Genomic DNA, 16,546 nt, shown 5'->3' with positions numbered 1-16,546 from the left:
GCTCTATAGTATGCAGAGGACATGCCTAGATGCTGTAACAGACTCTGAACGGCAAGCAGGGCTCTTGTGGTGGCTGGTCGGCGTTAGTGCCTCCTCCTCCTTCAGCAGATGTCCTGCCATCCTCGAGTGATTCCCCAGCTGCCACCCTCACAGTCGCCTTCCCGCCATGAGGAAGAGGAAAGCGCAGGGTAAAGGCACACTCCTTACCTTCTAAGGCCTAATCCGTGATTGCCACAGCCACTTCCACCCAACGTCCCTTGGCCAGAACCTAGTCGTGTGGTCAGACCATGTGGTGTAGGAAGCTGGGAAGTGAAGCAGAGTCAACCACACCCTCAACTAGAGCTGTGGCAAGGGGCAGAGCGAGGGGTGTGTGGGCTGTTTTCTGCTGCATGCCCACCTCGGACTCAGAAAGGGTCCTTCTGTGTATGCCTGGGTTCCTAAGTGCCTTTCTTTTTTAATTCTTAGTATAAACGAGTGGTGAATTTTATCAAAGCCTTTTAAATGCCTGCATTCTTTTAAATGATCAGATTGCTTTCCTCTTTTAATCTTACAGTTTGATCTATGACAACATTTTCTAATGGTCATCCACCCTCGTAGGCCAGAGATTAAACCCGATTTGATCATGATGTATTGATTTTATCTTTCATGTGCACTGCTAGATTTAGTTTTCAATATTTTGTTAGGATTTTGTATCTTTTTCATGAGTGAGATAGATCTGTAGTTTTCCTTTCTCATATTTTCTTTGTTTGAAATTGCTATTAGTGCTGAATTGCCTAATAAAATGCATTAGTAGTCTTCCCAAATTCCCACTGGACCCTCTTTTTCTCTAGCCTCTGGAAAAGTTGGGCAAGATAGGATTTATTAGTTCTTTGAAGTTTGATTAAACTTTGTGCATAAAGCTGTTTGATTTAATGTCTGGGATTTAGAGTGGGGGTAAGAGATGGAGTACTCATTCACTCTCTTTACAAGCTGTTGCCGTCTCTAAGTTTGTGCTTCTTCTTGAGTCCATTTTATTTTATATTTTCTTGAAGATTATTGTTTTCTTGAAGATTATTGATTATTATTATTGACATTTTTAAGTCTCAGTATATGTCTGTTCATATACTCTTTTGTTATTTTTAAAAATTATCTATCTGTAGTTAGAGCTTTAAATTTTTCTAATTTTAATTTCTACTATTGTTTGTTGTATCTTTTCTTCTCCTTGATCAGTCTCATGAGAGATTTGTCTGTTTTGTCAGTCATTTCAGAGCAGCAACTTTTGGTTTTATTGACTTTCTTGCTTATATTCCTGTTTTAAAAACATTACTTCTTACTCTTAACTCTTTTCTCCCTCATATAATAATTATTACAATGCATGCCTGCACGCCCAGTCATGTCTGACTCTGTGACCCCATGGACTAAACTGCCAGGGTCCTCTGTCCATGGAATTTTCCAGACAAGAATACTGGTGTGGGTTGCCATTTCCTTCTCCACGGGATCTTGCTGATCCAGGGATCTCACCTGAGTCTCTTGCGTCTCCTGTATCATAAGTGGGTTCTTTACAACTGTGCCACCTGGGAAGCCCATTTTCTCCCTCACACTTTATCATTTTATTCCCTTGTTTTAATAGCTTTTTTGTGTTAAATATTTATTTACAATCTTTTTTTAGGAAATGCATTTAAAGCCATAAGTTGCCCTGTGTACCGCTTTACTGCATCCTCCAAGAGTATGTGCTACTTTCATTGTTACTCACTCAAAGTATTCTATAATTTTCATTGTAATGTTCTCTTCACTGCATGAATCATTTAGGTGTACATTTCAAAGTATCCAGATATATATGTATGCATATATGTGCATGTATCTGTTTATATGTATTTTTAAGCAACATTTTTACTGTCAATTTTTATGTTTAATTATAATGTGCTAGATAATATGGTTTGTATGATAGCAATACTTTGAAATTAATGAAGATTGCCTTATGACAATGTTTGGTCAATTTTTAATATATTCTATATTAACTTAAAAATGTATATTCTCTATTTGTTAGATGCATTTACTATCCACTAGTTCAAGTTTGTTAGTTTTGTTTTTTAAATCTGCTAAATGCTTATTAAATTTTGTGTGATTTATCTGTTTTTTATAAAAGTTCATTAAGACGTCTCATTATGATTGTGAATTTGCTTATTTTTTCCTTATAATTCCATTTTTGTTTATATACTTTGAGCCTATAGTGAAAGGTGTACAAATTTATGATTGTGGTATCTTTTTGTGAATTATTCCGTTAACTGTTAAATGTAACTCTATATCCTAGTGCTTTTTGCTTTGTATGCTTTTTTTTATATTACTGTTACTACACCATATTTTCTTTGGTTTGTATTAGCAAATGCGCTCTTACCGTCCTTCTGTGTTCATGCTCTGTGTGGTAGTGTTTTAGGTGTGTCTTCTGTCATCTAGATATAGTTGGGTTTTTATTTTGTTTTATTTACTTATTGTATTACTATTATTCTTTTGGCCATGCCACGCAGTGACCAGGGTTTGAACCCACCAGTGACCAGGGTTTGACCAGGGCTCGAACCATCCTGCAGTGGAAGTACAGAATCTTAGCCATTGGACTGCCAGGGAAGTCCTGTAGTCGGATTTTTAAAAAGCAAATCTAATAATCCATGTTTCAATAGACTTTAAAATCTATTTGCATTCTTTGTCTCGTTATTGATATATGTGGACTTATTTGTATCACAAATAAGTTTCATAAATTTTTTTTGAAGCCTTAAAATTTATTTAAGTTCTTTTGTTTCCCAAAATGGCAGCATTTCATATGTGCAATCTGCACCTTGCTTTTTTAAAATCATGGTAAAATATGCAGAACATAAAATTTACCATTTTAACCATTTTTAAATACACAATTCAGTGGCATTAATTGTACTCATGATGCTGTGCAACCATCACCGTTACCCATTTCTGGAACCCTTTTGTCATCTCAGATAGAAAGTCTGTACCCATTAAATAGATTTCTGTTACCCCCAACCCCTGGCAAACCTCTGTTCTACCTTCTGTCTCTTAGTTTTCCTGTTCCAGGCACCTCATATAGGTGGATTCATACAGTATTGTGCTTTTGTGTCTGGCTTTTTTCACTAACATAATATTTTTAGGGTTCATCCATGTCGTAGCATGTATTAGTACTTTATTCTTTTTCCAGGTTGATTAATATCCCACTGTATCATAGACCACATTTGTTTATCCACTGATTGTCCATCATCTGTTGATAGACACTTGGGTTGTTTCTACCTTTGACTATTGTGCATAATGCAGCCACGAACATGGGAGTGCACATGTCTGTCTGAGTTCTTGCTTTCATTTCTTTGGGGTATATACCTAGAAGTAGAATTGCTGAATTATATGGTAACTTATTATTTAACCTTTTGAGGAAACACATTACTGGTTTTCACAATGACTACACCATTTTATATTCCCACCAGAAATACAGAGTACCACTTTTGTGTTTTCTGATTACCGTTTTTTCCTCGCTTCCTTTTTTGCCTGATTTATGTTTTAAAAACTAATGGCAAAGTGGAGGAAGTTGAAGGTGAGGAGACATCAGAACAGCATAGACAAAAATGATGGTGACCTGGACTCGGGCAGAGATGGCAGGATGAGGAAAACCCACAGATTTAGGAGACGCTTCAAACTGTATGTAAAGAGACATACACATTTTCCACTCATTTATTCATTCCACAAATATTTTTTATGCCTGTGATTTCAGGGATAGAGAAAACAGAAATTAACAAGAAAAGTTGTGGTCCCTGCCGTCTCAACACTCACAGTCCAGCTGGGGAGACAGACATGAATATAACAGTCACATACACAGAGATCGTGGTGGATGTGTGGCAAAGGAACAGCGATGGGCAGAGGGTAATGGGGGAACTGACCAAGTATGACAGCCAGGAAGATTTTCCTGAGGAAGGGAATGGTTTTGGATGAGGAGGAGTTAATCAGGAGTTAATGAGGCAGAGGTGGATTCAAAGTGGATCGATAAGAGCATTCTAGGCAGAGGAAATAGCAGGTACAAAGGCCATATGGCAAGAGAGAGAGGGCACCGGGTTCTGGGAACAGAAAGGAGGCCAGTGCCATCTGTGTAATATTGTTCATTATACCAAAATGTACAAAATAATCTGAATGTTCATCACTCTATACTGATGTTACTACAGAGTGGGATACAGTGCAGTCATTACAGTGACATAAATCTATTTACATGTAATATTAACTCTCATATTGATAAGTAATAAAAGCAAGCTGTCATATTGATTACTAACTTTGATACATAGTAAAATCACATTGAAACTGTATAGAATATGATCTTGTTTTTATTTATGTATTATATGTAATCAAACAGCATATAGTTATTGATAACATGCATAGTTTTACAGAAAAACTCTGAAATATATTCACCAAATGGTCATCTCTAGGGAGCAGGATTCTGAATTATTTTAATTTTTTCTTTTTATTTATATTCTAAAAAACTACAACAAATGTTATTTTCTTGTATCAAGAATACAATTAGCAAAGACATTTCTGAGCCAGAATCAGAAGACTTGGTAACCTCTTGGATATGAAAAAAGAGAGAAAGGCAGTCATCAGAAATGACTTGGGGTCATGTCACTGGGTGGGTGATGACACCACAAATGCAGAGAGACTACAGCAAGAGCAGGGTGAAGGCTGAAGGAGAAGGTCAGAACTTAAGGTGTGGACACCCTAAGTTGAAGGTGGAAATGTCTGATAGGCAGTAGGGAAATGGTTTTGGAGCCTAATCGTGTCACACGCTGCTGTGAGGTAAATGCAGTGCAGAGGTCCTTGCACTTTCTGGTTAGGGAGGCTGTTGACCACCTTTGAGAGTTAGAAGGAGGCAGGAAGATGGTCCGAGAGCAGTAGATTAAAGAATGAATGGGGATGAGGAAGGATGAGCAGCAAGTGAGGAAACCCTTACCTGATGTTTGTGAAAGAAGAAAATGAGACTTTGGTGACACAGATTTACAAATCTTCTACATAAAGTTTTTTTAAAAAGAAAGTGAAAGTTGCTCAGTCATGTCCAACTCTTTGCAGGCCTATTCTCCAGGCCAGTAGTAGGTAGCTGTTCCCTTCTCCAGGGGATCTTCCCAAGCCAGGGATTGAACCCAGGTCTCCTGCATTGCAGGTGGTTCTTTACCAGCTGAGCCACCAGGGAAGCCCAAGCATACTGGAGTGGGTAGCCTATCCCTTCTCCAGTGGATCTTCCTGTACCAGGAATCGAACTGGGGTCTCCTGCATAGCAGGCAGATTCTTTACCAACTGAGCTACCAGGGAAGCCCAAAGTTTTAAAAAGTAGTCAATAAATAAAATCACCCAGCAAAGTGTGTAGAGTGAGAAAAGAAGTGTGCCTAGCTTGGATCTCGGTGACTAAACATATCTTGAACTAGGTATAAAATTCTAGATTGTCAGTTTTTCCTCTCCATGCTATAAAAATATTGTTCTACTGTTTTCCATTATTTCTAACACAAAGTCTTTGGTCAGTCTAGGTAATGTCTTTTCTCTCTGGTGTTTTTACAATTTTCTTTTTATCTTTGATTTTTCTTTTTATTTGCTTTTTTGAGGTTCATTAGTTTTCTGAAATCTGAGGACCCACAACTGGAAAGCACAGGTATCCTCCAAGTATAACTCTCTTCTGCTTCTCTTTTCTGTCCTGTAATGCTTATCAGTCATGCGTGACCCCCTAACTAGGGACCATTTCTCTTCATCTCTCCCATGTTTCTAACTTCTTTGTCATTTTATGCTGAATCTGGATCTAACTCTTTATCTTTGTTTATCCTTTCTGACTTTTAATTATTGCTTTTATCCAGGTCATATGTACATAGTTTAAAGAGCTAAATAGGGGATTCCCTGACTGTCCAGTGGTTAGGACGCTGCATTTGCACTGCCGAGGGCCTGGGTTTGAGCCCTGGTCAGTCCATGGGGTCGCTAAGAGTCACACAAGACTGAGTGACTTCACTTTCACTTTTCACTTTCATGCATTGGAGAAGGAAATGGCAACCCACTCCAGTGTTCTTGCTTGGAGAATCCCAGGGACGGGGGAGCCTGGTGGGCTGCCCTCTATGGGGTCACACAGAGTCAGACACAACTGAAGTGACTCAGCAGCAGCAGCAGCAGCAGCAGGGAACTAAGTCCTGAAAGCTATGTGGCTCAGTCAAAAAAAAAAAAAAGTCTAATAATTATACAAGGTTTATGACCAAAAAATGTAGTTCCTGATAATTGTTCCTTATTTTCTGATCTCCAGACACTTTTGGCCCTTAACCAAATCTTTTAGTATTTGCCTCCATAAATCTAAATAACATGCCTGTATTGCTGCTTCTTGGCTTTTCAGTTTCAGCATGATCTCTTGTTTTTGTGCCATGAAAGGTGTGGATTTAGCCTTTTCCTCTTCCTACTCACACCTAACCCCCTCCCAACATGCACGTGGCCTGTTCCCAGACATCAGATGTACTTTGTTAGATCAGTAGTGTTTTTATGACTATGAAAACACATCTGAGGTTTGATTACTGTTCTTCCTCAACTTCTTTCTCTTCTCCCTCACGTTAATACTTAGTTTTTAAATGTATCGAGCACTAACTTAACCCTTAACTCTTCTCTGCTTGTGTAAGTGCTTTCTCAACACATGCAAACACGCTAGGTGCTCAGTGGCCTGGTCTGGAGGAAGCCTTTCCTGCCGCCGTCAAGGTCCTGCTCCTAAGGGGCTGGTTCTCAGCCCTAGGTGCAGTTCTCCTTACCCTCCTTCCAGCACTGGTCCCAGGGTTTCCTTTGCTTCTTCCGCATATCTGACCCCCTGGCTCCTGGATGGCATTATCTTCCTCATTCTTGATTCACTGCATTGTTTTCAGGCAGCATGTCGTCCAGCAGCTTCCCAAGCAAGAGTGATGGAGAGAATGTTTTCAGACTGTGCGTGTCTGAAAGTGTCATGTCTGTCCTCACACTAAGATGATCACTTTGGATGGATGGTAGGATTTTCACCTTCAACTAATTAAGTTTTCCTTTAGGATTTGGAAGGCTTTGCTGCATTTTCTTCTAGTTTCTGGGGTAGTTATGAAATTTTTTCTCACCCTTTGTATGAAACCTGTATTATTCTTTCTAGAACCTTCTGGGATCTTCTTTCTGGTCCCTGTGCTCTGAAATCTCCACGAAGTAGATTTGTGGGAAGGTTACCTTTGAAGGACTCACACTTTATAAGGGTTTTTGATGCAGCTCCTACCTTCTGTAGCTCAGACGCTGTCTCCTGTAGCAGCGGCCAATCTGAACGCAAGCTTTGGGCCACTAGGGACCGGCAGAGGGCCCAGACAGCACTTGGCAGCTGCAGACCCACCCCTCTGGCTCACAGTTTCTTTTCACATCCAACAATCTCCTTTACTCTCCTCTTTGTTTGGCATGAATTTTGACACATTATTTAAAATATTAAAATAATAAATGTTAAAATAATTGTACTTAGGAATTCTATAACAGGAAAGTTTCTGCAAGCATCTAGTCCACCATATAACCAGACGCAGAGGCCCTCCTGCCTTCATGCAGCACTCTGTCGGAGGAAGCACACCAGGGCTTCAGGGCTTCCCTCAGCAACCCTGGGAGACCAGGCAGTCAAGTGGCAGAATTCCCATGTCCTGGCTCTAGACGCTGAAACAAATAACTTGGATCAGGTAACATGGGAAACTAGTAGCAGAGCTGATATTAAACCTGCATATGAAGCTCTTTTCCATGAACTGTGCTCAGGAAGAGAACACTATGGGTCCTCTCTAGTCACGAGCTGAAGCCGTGGGGTGGCTAATGAGCCTTCCAAAGCCTCTCAGGGGTGCAGCTTACAGGTAGGTTGTTCGGAGTCTGTCCAGACGCTCAATTCTTACATGAGTTGAAGAAAGTGTCCTGTCCCTCTTCATACTGAAAAACCTCAGGCCTATAAATGCCTCTGTCATGCGGCACGAGAGGAAGCTCCTGCAGGAGCGTGTGAAGCAGTTTCATGGTCATCAACACTGAGAGGTCTTCAAGGATGACACAGCAGAGAAGGTGCTGGCCGCCTGAGCCACAGGGTACTGCCTGTCTGACTCCAGGACCTCAGGGTGGGAGGTGGATGCTCAGACAGGTCTACTCAGCCTGCTACTCTGTGGATTCTGAGTACGTGGAAGACCTGTGTTACCACATGTGACAGCACTCACCTGTGTTTCTGCCCCAGTCGTGTCTCCCTCCTCCACATGCTGACATGGAGTGAAAGTGCGACAAAGCCTGGGTCCACCTCTAGGTCCCTCAGGTTTTTCTCATAGGCAAGGTCTGGCTGAGAAGTGAACTGGCATTCAGTGATGTTGGCTGGGTTGGGATGGTTGATGGGAGAATGGCTCAGTGCTCACCAGCTTACAGCTCTCCTGGAACAAGGGCAGTGGGCATCAAGGGAAGGAGGTAATAGATGCCAGTGGACATTGACTGGAATATTGTTTATTCTGCCAACTGCTGTGTTATGAAACCCATGATTTTCACTAGTCTCTCTCTTCTGTGTTGGTCACTGGAGAACATCATCCCAGTGGATCTATTTTCACAGAAACAGGAGAATCAGGTAACTAAAGGTCGTGTCTGACCCAGCGTGCCGGCCAGCCTTCCCCCATAGGTATATGCACGCTTGTCTTCATCTCCTCGCTGGGTGCCTTTGACACGCTGTGTTGTTTTATCCACAGGTACTGTGATTGCTTTGCTAACGGGGACTTTTGCAACAACTGCAATTGTAATAATTGTTGCAACAATTTACGTCATGAAATCGAAAGGTTTAAGGCCATTAAGGTAAAAATTTCCTTTAAATACACTCATGTTGACACATATATGTGGAATCTAGAAAAATGGTACAGATGAACTTATTTGCAGGGCCAGAATAGAGATACAGATGTAGGGAATGGACGTGTGGACACGGGGAGTGTGGGAAGGGGAGGGTGGGACAAACTGAGAGATTAGGATTGACATACACACACTGCCATGTGTAAAGCACATAGCTAGAGGGAACGTGCTCTATAGACAAGGAGCCCAGCTTTGTGTTCTGTGATGACCTAGAAGGGTGGGATGGGGAGTGGGAGTGGGAGGCAGGCCCCGGAGGGGGGGTTTTGTGTGCCGATAGCTGACTCACTTCATTGCAGCAGAAACTAACACAACATTGTAAAGCAACTAGACTCCAATTAAAAAGATGCATTTAAAAGTTCCAGGAATATTCACAAAACAATCTCTACAGGTTTCTAATTTCAATATTGGGGAAACCCCAAAGTATTGAAGAGTATACATTAAACAGGACTCTCTTCATGAAGGAGGGGCACTGGCCATGACCAGAAGCTACTGTGAGAGTGGCAGCCAGAGAAAGACCTTTATTCTCCAACCGGTATCAGGAGGCTTAGAGGGGCAGCAGGGTCCCAGAAGTTTCCGGGTTAAGGACATGCAGATATCCATTTTGTCTTGATTTGGGGTTTGGAAATTTAGATTGTGTTCTGTAGCAGATAAGCCTAAGTTCAAAGAGCATAGTTTGAAAAGGAATAGATGGTTCACTGTGTGAAGAAACCTTGATGAAAGCTCTCAGCCATTGTTAGTTTGGGCTGATTTTTATTCTTCTTGGCTTTGGGCGAAAGGGAGAATCTAGAGGTGAACAGCACCTTGGAGAGCCCCTCAGGCCACCTGCTAAAGACTAAATGCAGGAGAGAGGTTAACCGCCACCCCTCCACACCCCCGGTGACGAAAGACCACCGGAGAAGGGAGCACAGCCCACCTGCCCAGGCCATGTCTCGGCGCCCTCTCACTTACCAGAGGAAACTTGGACTTGAGGCTCTCATACTGTGCCATGGTTAGTCTGGTTTTTTCTAAAATAATTTAATTTGCCTCGATTTATAGATAAATCAATTGAAAATCAGTTTTGATACCGGCAGATCCACAGGACAGAAAAAAATAGTGATTCATCTGAAGTTCAACACAGTTGTATTTTCTTTAGGCATAAAGAACACTATCTGCAATTAAAAGTATAAAAAGTTTTATTTAAAAATCATGGAAAGCTGGTAGCAGTGTAAATTGGTGCAAGCACTTCGGAAAATTGTTTGGCAGTAGTTACTAAAGTTAAACCTCTGTTTGTGCTGTGCCCGGCAGTTTCATTCCTGAAAATACAACCCCTAGAAATGAGTGTACATGTCCACCAGGGGCTTGTACAAATATGTTCACAGCAGCTGTGTTTATAATAGCCCCAAACTGGAAACAAGCCGGGTGCCTCTCTGTGCTGGACTGGATAGGTCTGCAGTATATGATGGGTTACACATGTCAGTGGAAAAGGAAGACCTCCATCTCTGCCACAGCCCAGACAGCCTCACAGACACTGCACTGGTGAAAGAAGTCAGATGACAAAGAGTACATGCTGAAGGGTTCCACTTAGCTGAAGTTGTAGAACAGCAAAATTAAAGCAGTGCAAGTCAGAAGATGGGTTCCCACTGGGGTGTGTTGATGGGCAGAAGACATGAGGGACCTCGGGTGGGGAGCTGGACTGTCCTCTGACCTGGCCTGGGTGGGGGCCACATGGGGGTCACACGGGGGTCACAAATGCCCCAATTCATCATATTCCACCATCCCTTCTGCTTCACTAAAAAGTAGAACACACACCAAAGGGTCCTCACTGCAAAGGCCCTTCTGCAGAGCCAGGCTCTGGTGTCAAGACGGACCCCCACACTCATGGTGAGGGGAGAAGGAGCATGGGGCTGCCGCTGTGATGTCCATATTGCCCCAACCCAGCTTAATAAAGAGAACAGGGCCATCTTGTTAGAGAGGTGATTGAGACCTGGGGCTGACCGTGAACTCAGAGACCAGATGCCATCCCTGGGCCACAATCTTCTGACCCCTCGGCGCCTCAGTTTCTTCATCCATCGGGCGCCAAGAGGAGGGGTGGTGTTTGCTCCACAAGGTTGTGTGAGGCTTCAGTGAGAGAATGCATACATCGCACAGAAAGATGCCTGGAACACAGTGCACGTTTAATAAATGTGAGCTGGTAGCAGAGTGCCGTGATCCCAACTATTAACATCTCAGGAAACAGTGTACACAGGCGCCGGGAAGGAGCTGTGTTCAAATGGACACAGTGATTTTCTTTGCATCTTTACCGTCCACTATTCCACCTTTAAGTATTCAAGAGAATGGAGCAGGACCGGGGTAGAGGCCCGCTGCTCGTCGTGGCCGCTCCTGAAGTTACAGCTAGACCCAGTTATGGCAAGCCAGATACGTGGCACTAAGCATTGTTTTAAGTAATAAAATATATCTTGATGGAGTTTTGCATTTTCTGTCTTAGGCATGTCTTGATAGAAATCCAGAAGCTTTCCAACCAAAAATTGGGAAAGGAAAACTGGGTGATGTGAAGCCTCGACATAACAAAGGATGTAATTGCAAGAGGTCGGGCTGCCTTAAGAACTACTGTGAGTGCTATGAGGTCAGTCAACAATTGCCAAGCATTATTTTTAAAAGCCAGGTAAATGGTCTAAGTAACTTTGTGGTTAAAAATTTAATTAAGAATTTAATTTTCTTCCTTCCAGGGCTTCTAAAGAGCACTCATCAATCTACCTTAATGTCTCAAACATAAATTTCACTTTATGAAGCAAGGGCTCCTTTGGGAGCATGTTGTCCCCACTGAGCTCGCCCCGAGTGTCCCGGGAGGGTGCCCAGTGCCACAGCCCTGCCCGCTCTACGGCTGCTGATCTGATGCTGGAGCCACCCTCAGGGGCCGGCAGTCTGTTGGCTCCCTGAGGTGGGCTTCTGCCCAGCTGAGCAGAGCAGAGATGCTCTGGGAGGGCAGTGAGGACAGCCTTGTCCCCAGACGAGCCTTCCCCTGGGTGCTTTGAGGGGGCAGCTTCCAAGTGGACAGAGACCAGAATGCACAGCTGCCCTTGCTGCTGGGGAGATGCTGACCAGTTCTCAGACAGAGCTTTGTTTCCTTCCTCAAAAGATTTAAAGGCAGTAGAAGGACTGGTTTTCTCCTTTAGGTTCATCCCTCACTCACCTCCTTTTTCTGTCTCTCTCTGTCTTTCTTTGTGTTGAAGGGAAAGGAAGAAAGAGGGAGGAAGGGAACCCTCAGGCCTTGTCAGTGAAGCAGCCGAGAAGCCCCTCCTGCAAAGACTCTGATTTGCTTGAGGTCTCTTGGGGATGTTCCTGTGAATTTTATTTTTAGAAGATTGTCATAGAAGGTCAGGCTTCAGTAAAGTCTTCCTGATTCTGGAGATCCGGCAGACCTAGCAATCCGCTAGCTCACATTTTGAAAATAGAGTAAAAAACACTGTAGAGCTGAAGGTACAGGAAGGCAGTGGCCTCACCCGGTGGAGCTGCTCTCAAACCTCCTCTCAGTGCCTCTGCTCTGCTCCGCGCCCCCGCTGCTGCCCCAGGGCCCTGGCACCCTGGGGCAGTGTGCCAGCCGCTTTCCCCAGCTGGGCAGAGGGCCTGCAGCGCCTGGTATCACAGCAGACTAGAAATTCCAGACAACCTCCTGCTCAGAACTCCCAGAGGTGCAAACGAAAGCACACCCCTTTAGACGCAGGTCTGAGTTTCCCTGAGGGAAACCCCCAGGGGCTGAAACCATGAGGAGGCCAGAAACGAGCTAGTCTTCCCGCTGCCCCCAGGTCTGGCTGGCACAAGGGGTTGGCCCCCGGCCCTGAGTGTCACACGACCATGTGACAAGAAACAATGTCCCCCCAACAAGGAAGAGAGAAGGCCCTCCCCTACAACGCCCACCACAGGCCTGGCCTCGGGGGGGTTTCGTGTTTCACCCATGCTCTCAGTGCTGAAGGAGAAGGCTGTCTGGGCGGCTGGAGTTCTAGAATCGGCCAGGGCAGGCTTCCTTCAGAACAAGGGTCAGGTAGAGTCTTCACTGTGTGCCCCCTGGGTGAGGGAGAGACCCAGCTCTGCTCAGGGCTCACACCCACACCCACACACCTGCCTTCAGGAGCCCCCTCCCTCTCTCACCCCGGGTGGCGGCGACGTGGATGGAAATGTGCCTTTCTCCTTACATCACCGTCACTCATCCATCTTCACTTCTCCCCTCCCCTTTTTTTCTGGTATGAATATTGCGATTACTACATGTGTGTACACACAAATATAAAACATTATTTAAGGTCCAAATAGTTTTTGTCAGTTTTTGATGAATTCTAGGGCAACCTAGTTTTATTAAAGCATTTTATGTTACCAGGCCAAAATTATGTGTTCTTCTATTTGCAAATGCATTGGTTGCAAAAATTATGAAGAAAGCCCAGAACGAAAAACACTAATGAACATGCCAAACTACATGGAAATTGGAGGTTTTGAAGGCGGCCATCATTTGTCACCAACAAAATTTTCAGGACTGCCAAAATTCAGAAAAGATAGGTAGGTACTCTGAACTCAGCCTCTTAATAAGGGAATTCAAGGATAACTTGAGAGGGAAGTTGGGACTTCCTGGTGAAACAGGGCTTAGGATTAAGTGCTTCCACTGCAGGAGGCATGGGTTCAGTCCCTGGTCGGGGAAACTAAGGTCCTGTAAGCCTCACCTCACAGCCAAGAAAAAATTTAAGAGGAGAGTTAAAATGGTTTCCACACTGGAAAGAAAGCATTTTTGTCTGTGGGAAGGCAGGAGATGAGGGATAGGGAAGGGAGCCTCCAGCTTCTCTATCTTGACCAGCCCTCGATCCCACACTGTGTTACCCCAGAGGCGCCCCACTGCCCAAACCCCTCGGTCCTCTTTGTCCTCCTAGCTCAACCTTTCGGTCCTCACTGTCTGCGTTGCCCCTGTTTTGTACAAGAGCAGAGGGCCTCCAGGCCCTCAGGTGGCAAAGGCCTGATCTCTAGACAGCACATGCCTGAACCGCTCTTCACCACAGGAAGTGACGTGAGAAGCGCTCTCAGTGCGTGCTGTACACCTCACTAAAGGGCGTGTAGAGCCCACTTTAGTGGCGTGTCGTCCCGTGTAATTATTTTGAGGCCATTTTTTAATATTTTGTAATAATTACAAAAAATATTTGTGATTATTATACTCCTAGGAAGTCTCAAAGGTTGAGTAATAATTTTATTAGATATTGGACTAGATTCACCTGTTTAAAAAAATTTCCTTGAGTTTGATGGGATGGGTCATGTCATGATAAACTACCAGATGTCATTAATTAATTGATAACATGTAGAAAAGACAAATTCCTGCTTTGTTGATTAGAGACATCAGGAATACTCATCACTGTGACCTGAAGAGGTCTTTATTAGTAAAAATGTACTGAAGCATGGCTGCATCTTCTGTGAAATTACATGTGGAAACATTATTGCCTGACATGGTGATGCTGAGTATCTGATGGAATGTCACAGGGACTCTATACTCTGGAGTCCGGTCTCAAAATGTTAAGACTCTTGACCTGAGGCCAGCCCTGTTCATTCATCTGCAACAAAAGTCATTGTGTATTGCCTTGACAGATTTAAACCAATCCCAATGTCTATATTTTCATAATCTAGAGGTTTGCTAAATTTTCTCAATTTGAGCATGACTTGGGCAACTATCTAGCTAAGTCACAGTTGCCCCCGCAGCCCAGTGAGGAAGTGACTGGTCCTGTATGACGTGGTTCACCTGACTTTCAGAACCACTTCAGGGATGCTGGGGGTGTTGAGAGGCAAGCTGACAGTGTGCCCCCAGGAGGCGACTCCTCAGAGCCCCCGGGCCCCTGGGGAGGAGGGGCCAGCGCCCAGAGCCCGCTGTGCTGGGGCCGCTTTCCTCAGGCAGACAGACTGTGCACGGAGCCCAGACCACGGCTTGTCTTGGCTAAGACTCCTGCTGCTTCAACCCCTGCGCAGCCTGCAGGCTTGATGCTGCAGCCCAGGTTTCCGGGCTCCTTTGTGGATCTAAGTTTGAGAAAATGCAGAATCTTCTGGGAAAAGGATATCTAGGAGCTGACAGACTCATCTGTCCTCTGCATTCTTCTTCTAAAAGCAGTCCTATATATGGTCACAGGGCATATAATTTCCAGTATTAAGAAAACAACATTAGATTTTACCAGTGGCACTCTTTAAAGTGCTATAACAAGCATGTCCCCTGGACTGTGAAAGGTATTTAAAACAGTGGAGTGACTGAATGTGGCCTTCAACTGGTTTGCTTTGACAGGCGGCCGACCTCGTGCATCTCCTGGGAGGTGGTGGAAGCCACATGCGCCTGCCTGCTGGCCCAGGGCGAAGAAGCAGAGAAGGAGCACTGCTCAGAGTGCCTGGCGGAGCAAATGATCCTAGAGGAGTTTGGCAGATGCTTGTCACAGATTCTCCATATTGAGTTTAAATCCAAAGGGCTGAAAATTGAGTAGAGTACAGCATGAAATACACATGTGTGTAGGTTTTGGCTCCGTATTCTGAAGGAAATCTGTAGTTTAGAAAGATTATTTTAAGGAGCATGAGGCTGTGTCTGTACCAATAGCTTCATCATTAAAAACAAATTTTCTCCCTGCATCAGGACACTGAGGGGCTACTCAGAGTCTCTAAGGGATTTGGTGACTGAAATCATCCACCACGTTTTGAGGAAGTGCATGACCCTACTGTTGTTGTCTGGGCCCAAGGAGACAGCGTGGGTTCCTGTAATCCTGGGAGAATGGTCTGCACTAGCATTGAGTAATGGAGGGTGGAAGCAGGCCCTGGAGAGAAATACAAGTCCTTTCCTATTGACTTCACCCTCTCCAGGGAATTTTCCTCCTCTGGAGGCTTCTCTGCATGAAAAGCCATAATGATTTTTCCCCTAAATTGTTTAGAAATAAATTCCCCAGATAGGCTGCTAAGGTACAATGTAAAATCTGTAGAGAACTACTAAATACCTTGGAGAATTTCTGAGTGTAAATATTTCCCTGGAGTCTCAGAAATTACTAGTCTCCTCTAGGGTCACCATGAAGTGCAGACAGTGGGGTTGGTTTGATCAGTAGCCTTTTGAGTTGTGGGGCTGAAATTCTCTAGTTTCTTATATGTTTCTATTTAAATTGTGGAAAAGCTCTATCATCCAATTAACTTCTCCATAATTACTGTTATAATATTACTATCGTTTGTAAAATATGGTTAAAATAACTAATTTGCAGAAGTCGGCAGGAAAGATAAGTTATTAAGTTGACTCTCTTTTGGTTCTATTGTAAAAGCAAAGAGGAATAAGAATTTCAAACGTCTTCCATTATTGCAATTAACTTAATAGCTGAACATATTTTTGTTATGTTTCTGTGTTCTTTAAGAGTGTTGGCCCTTGGAGAACGTTTAAAAAGCTTGCTTACACACACACCACTTAAAGAAGCGGGGTCCTGGATCTGGTCACTGGGCACATCAGCGAGCAAGGAGTCGAGGAGCAGGATGAGATCTGTAGAGCTCGTTTGGAACAGCCTGGCTCTGATGGGGACCAAAGGGGGGTTTGTTGTTGTTCAGTCACTTAGTCGTGTCCGACTAGTTTGTGACCCTGTGAACTGCAGCAAGCCAGGCTTCACCGTCCTTCACTGTCTCCTTGAGTTTGCTCAAACTCATGTCCACTGAGTCGATGATGCCCTCC

General features: G+C 43.9%; 1 protein-coding gene across 6 annotated transcripts in view; it reads left to right on the top strand.

Moving 5' to 3' along the window:
* The window catches only part of TESMIN (testis expressed metallothionein like protein), a 41,817-nt gene extending 25,598 nt beyond the window's left edge, over positions 1 to 16,219 (top strand). For 2 of the 6 annotated variants that reach the window (XM_061407262.1, XM_061407264.1), the window contains 4 exons: positions 8,715 to 8,817; positions 11,333 to 11,509; positions 13,217 to 13,392; positions 15,143 to 16,219. In XM_061407262.1, coding sequence (XP_061263246.1) covers positions 8,715 to 8,817; positions 11,333 to 11,509; positions 13,217 to 13,392; positions 15,143 to 15,335 — 649 coding nt within the window. In that variant the 3' untranslated portion in view covers positions 15,336 to 16,219. The other 4 variants (XM_061407263.1, XM_061407265.1, XM_061407267.1 and 1 more) reach the window with 3 other exon arrangements.
* Positions 16,220 to 16,546: the final 327 nt, after the last annotated feature.

The sequence above is a fragment of the Bos javanicus genome, chromosome 29 (genome assembly GCF_032452875.1).
Source record: "Bos javanicus breed banteng chromosome 29, ARS-OSU_banteng_1.0, whole genome shotgun sequence".
In the NCBI taxonomy this organism is placed as follows: Eukaryota; Metazoa; Chordata; class Mammalia; order Artiodactyla; family Bovidae; genus Bos; species Bos javanicus.
Note: the sequence above shows the minus strand (reverse complement) of the source record. Positions and strands in the feature narration are given on the sequence as shown.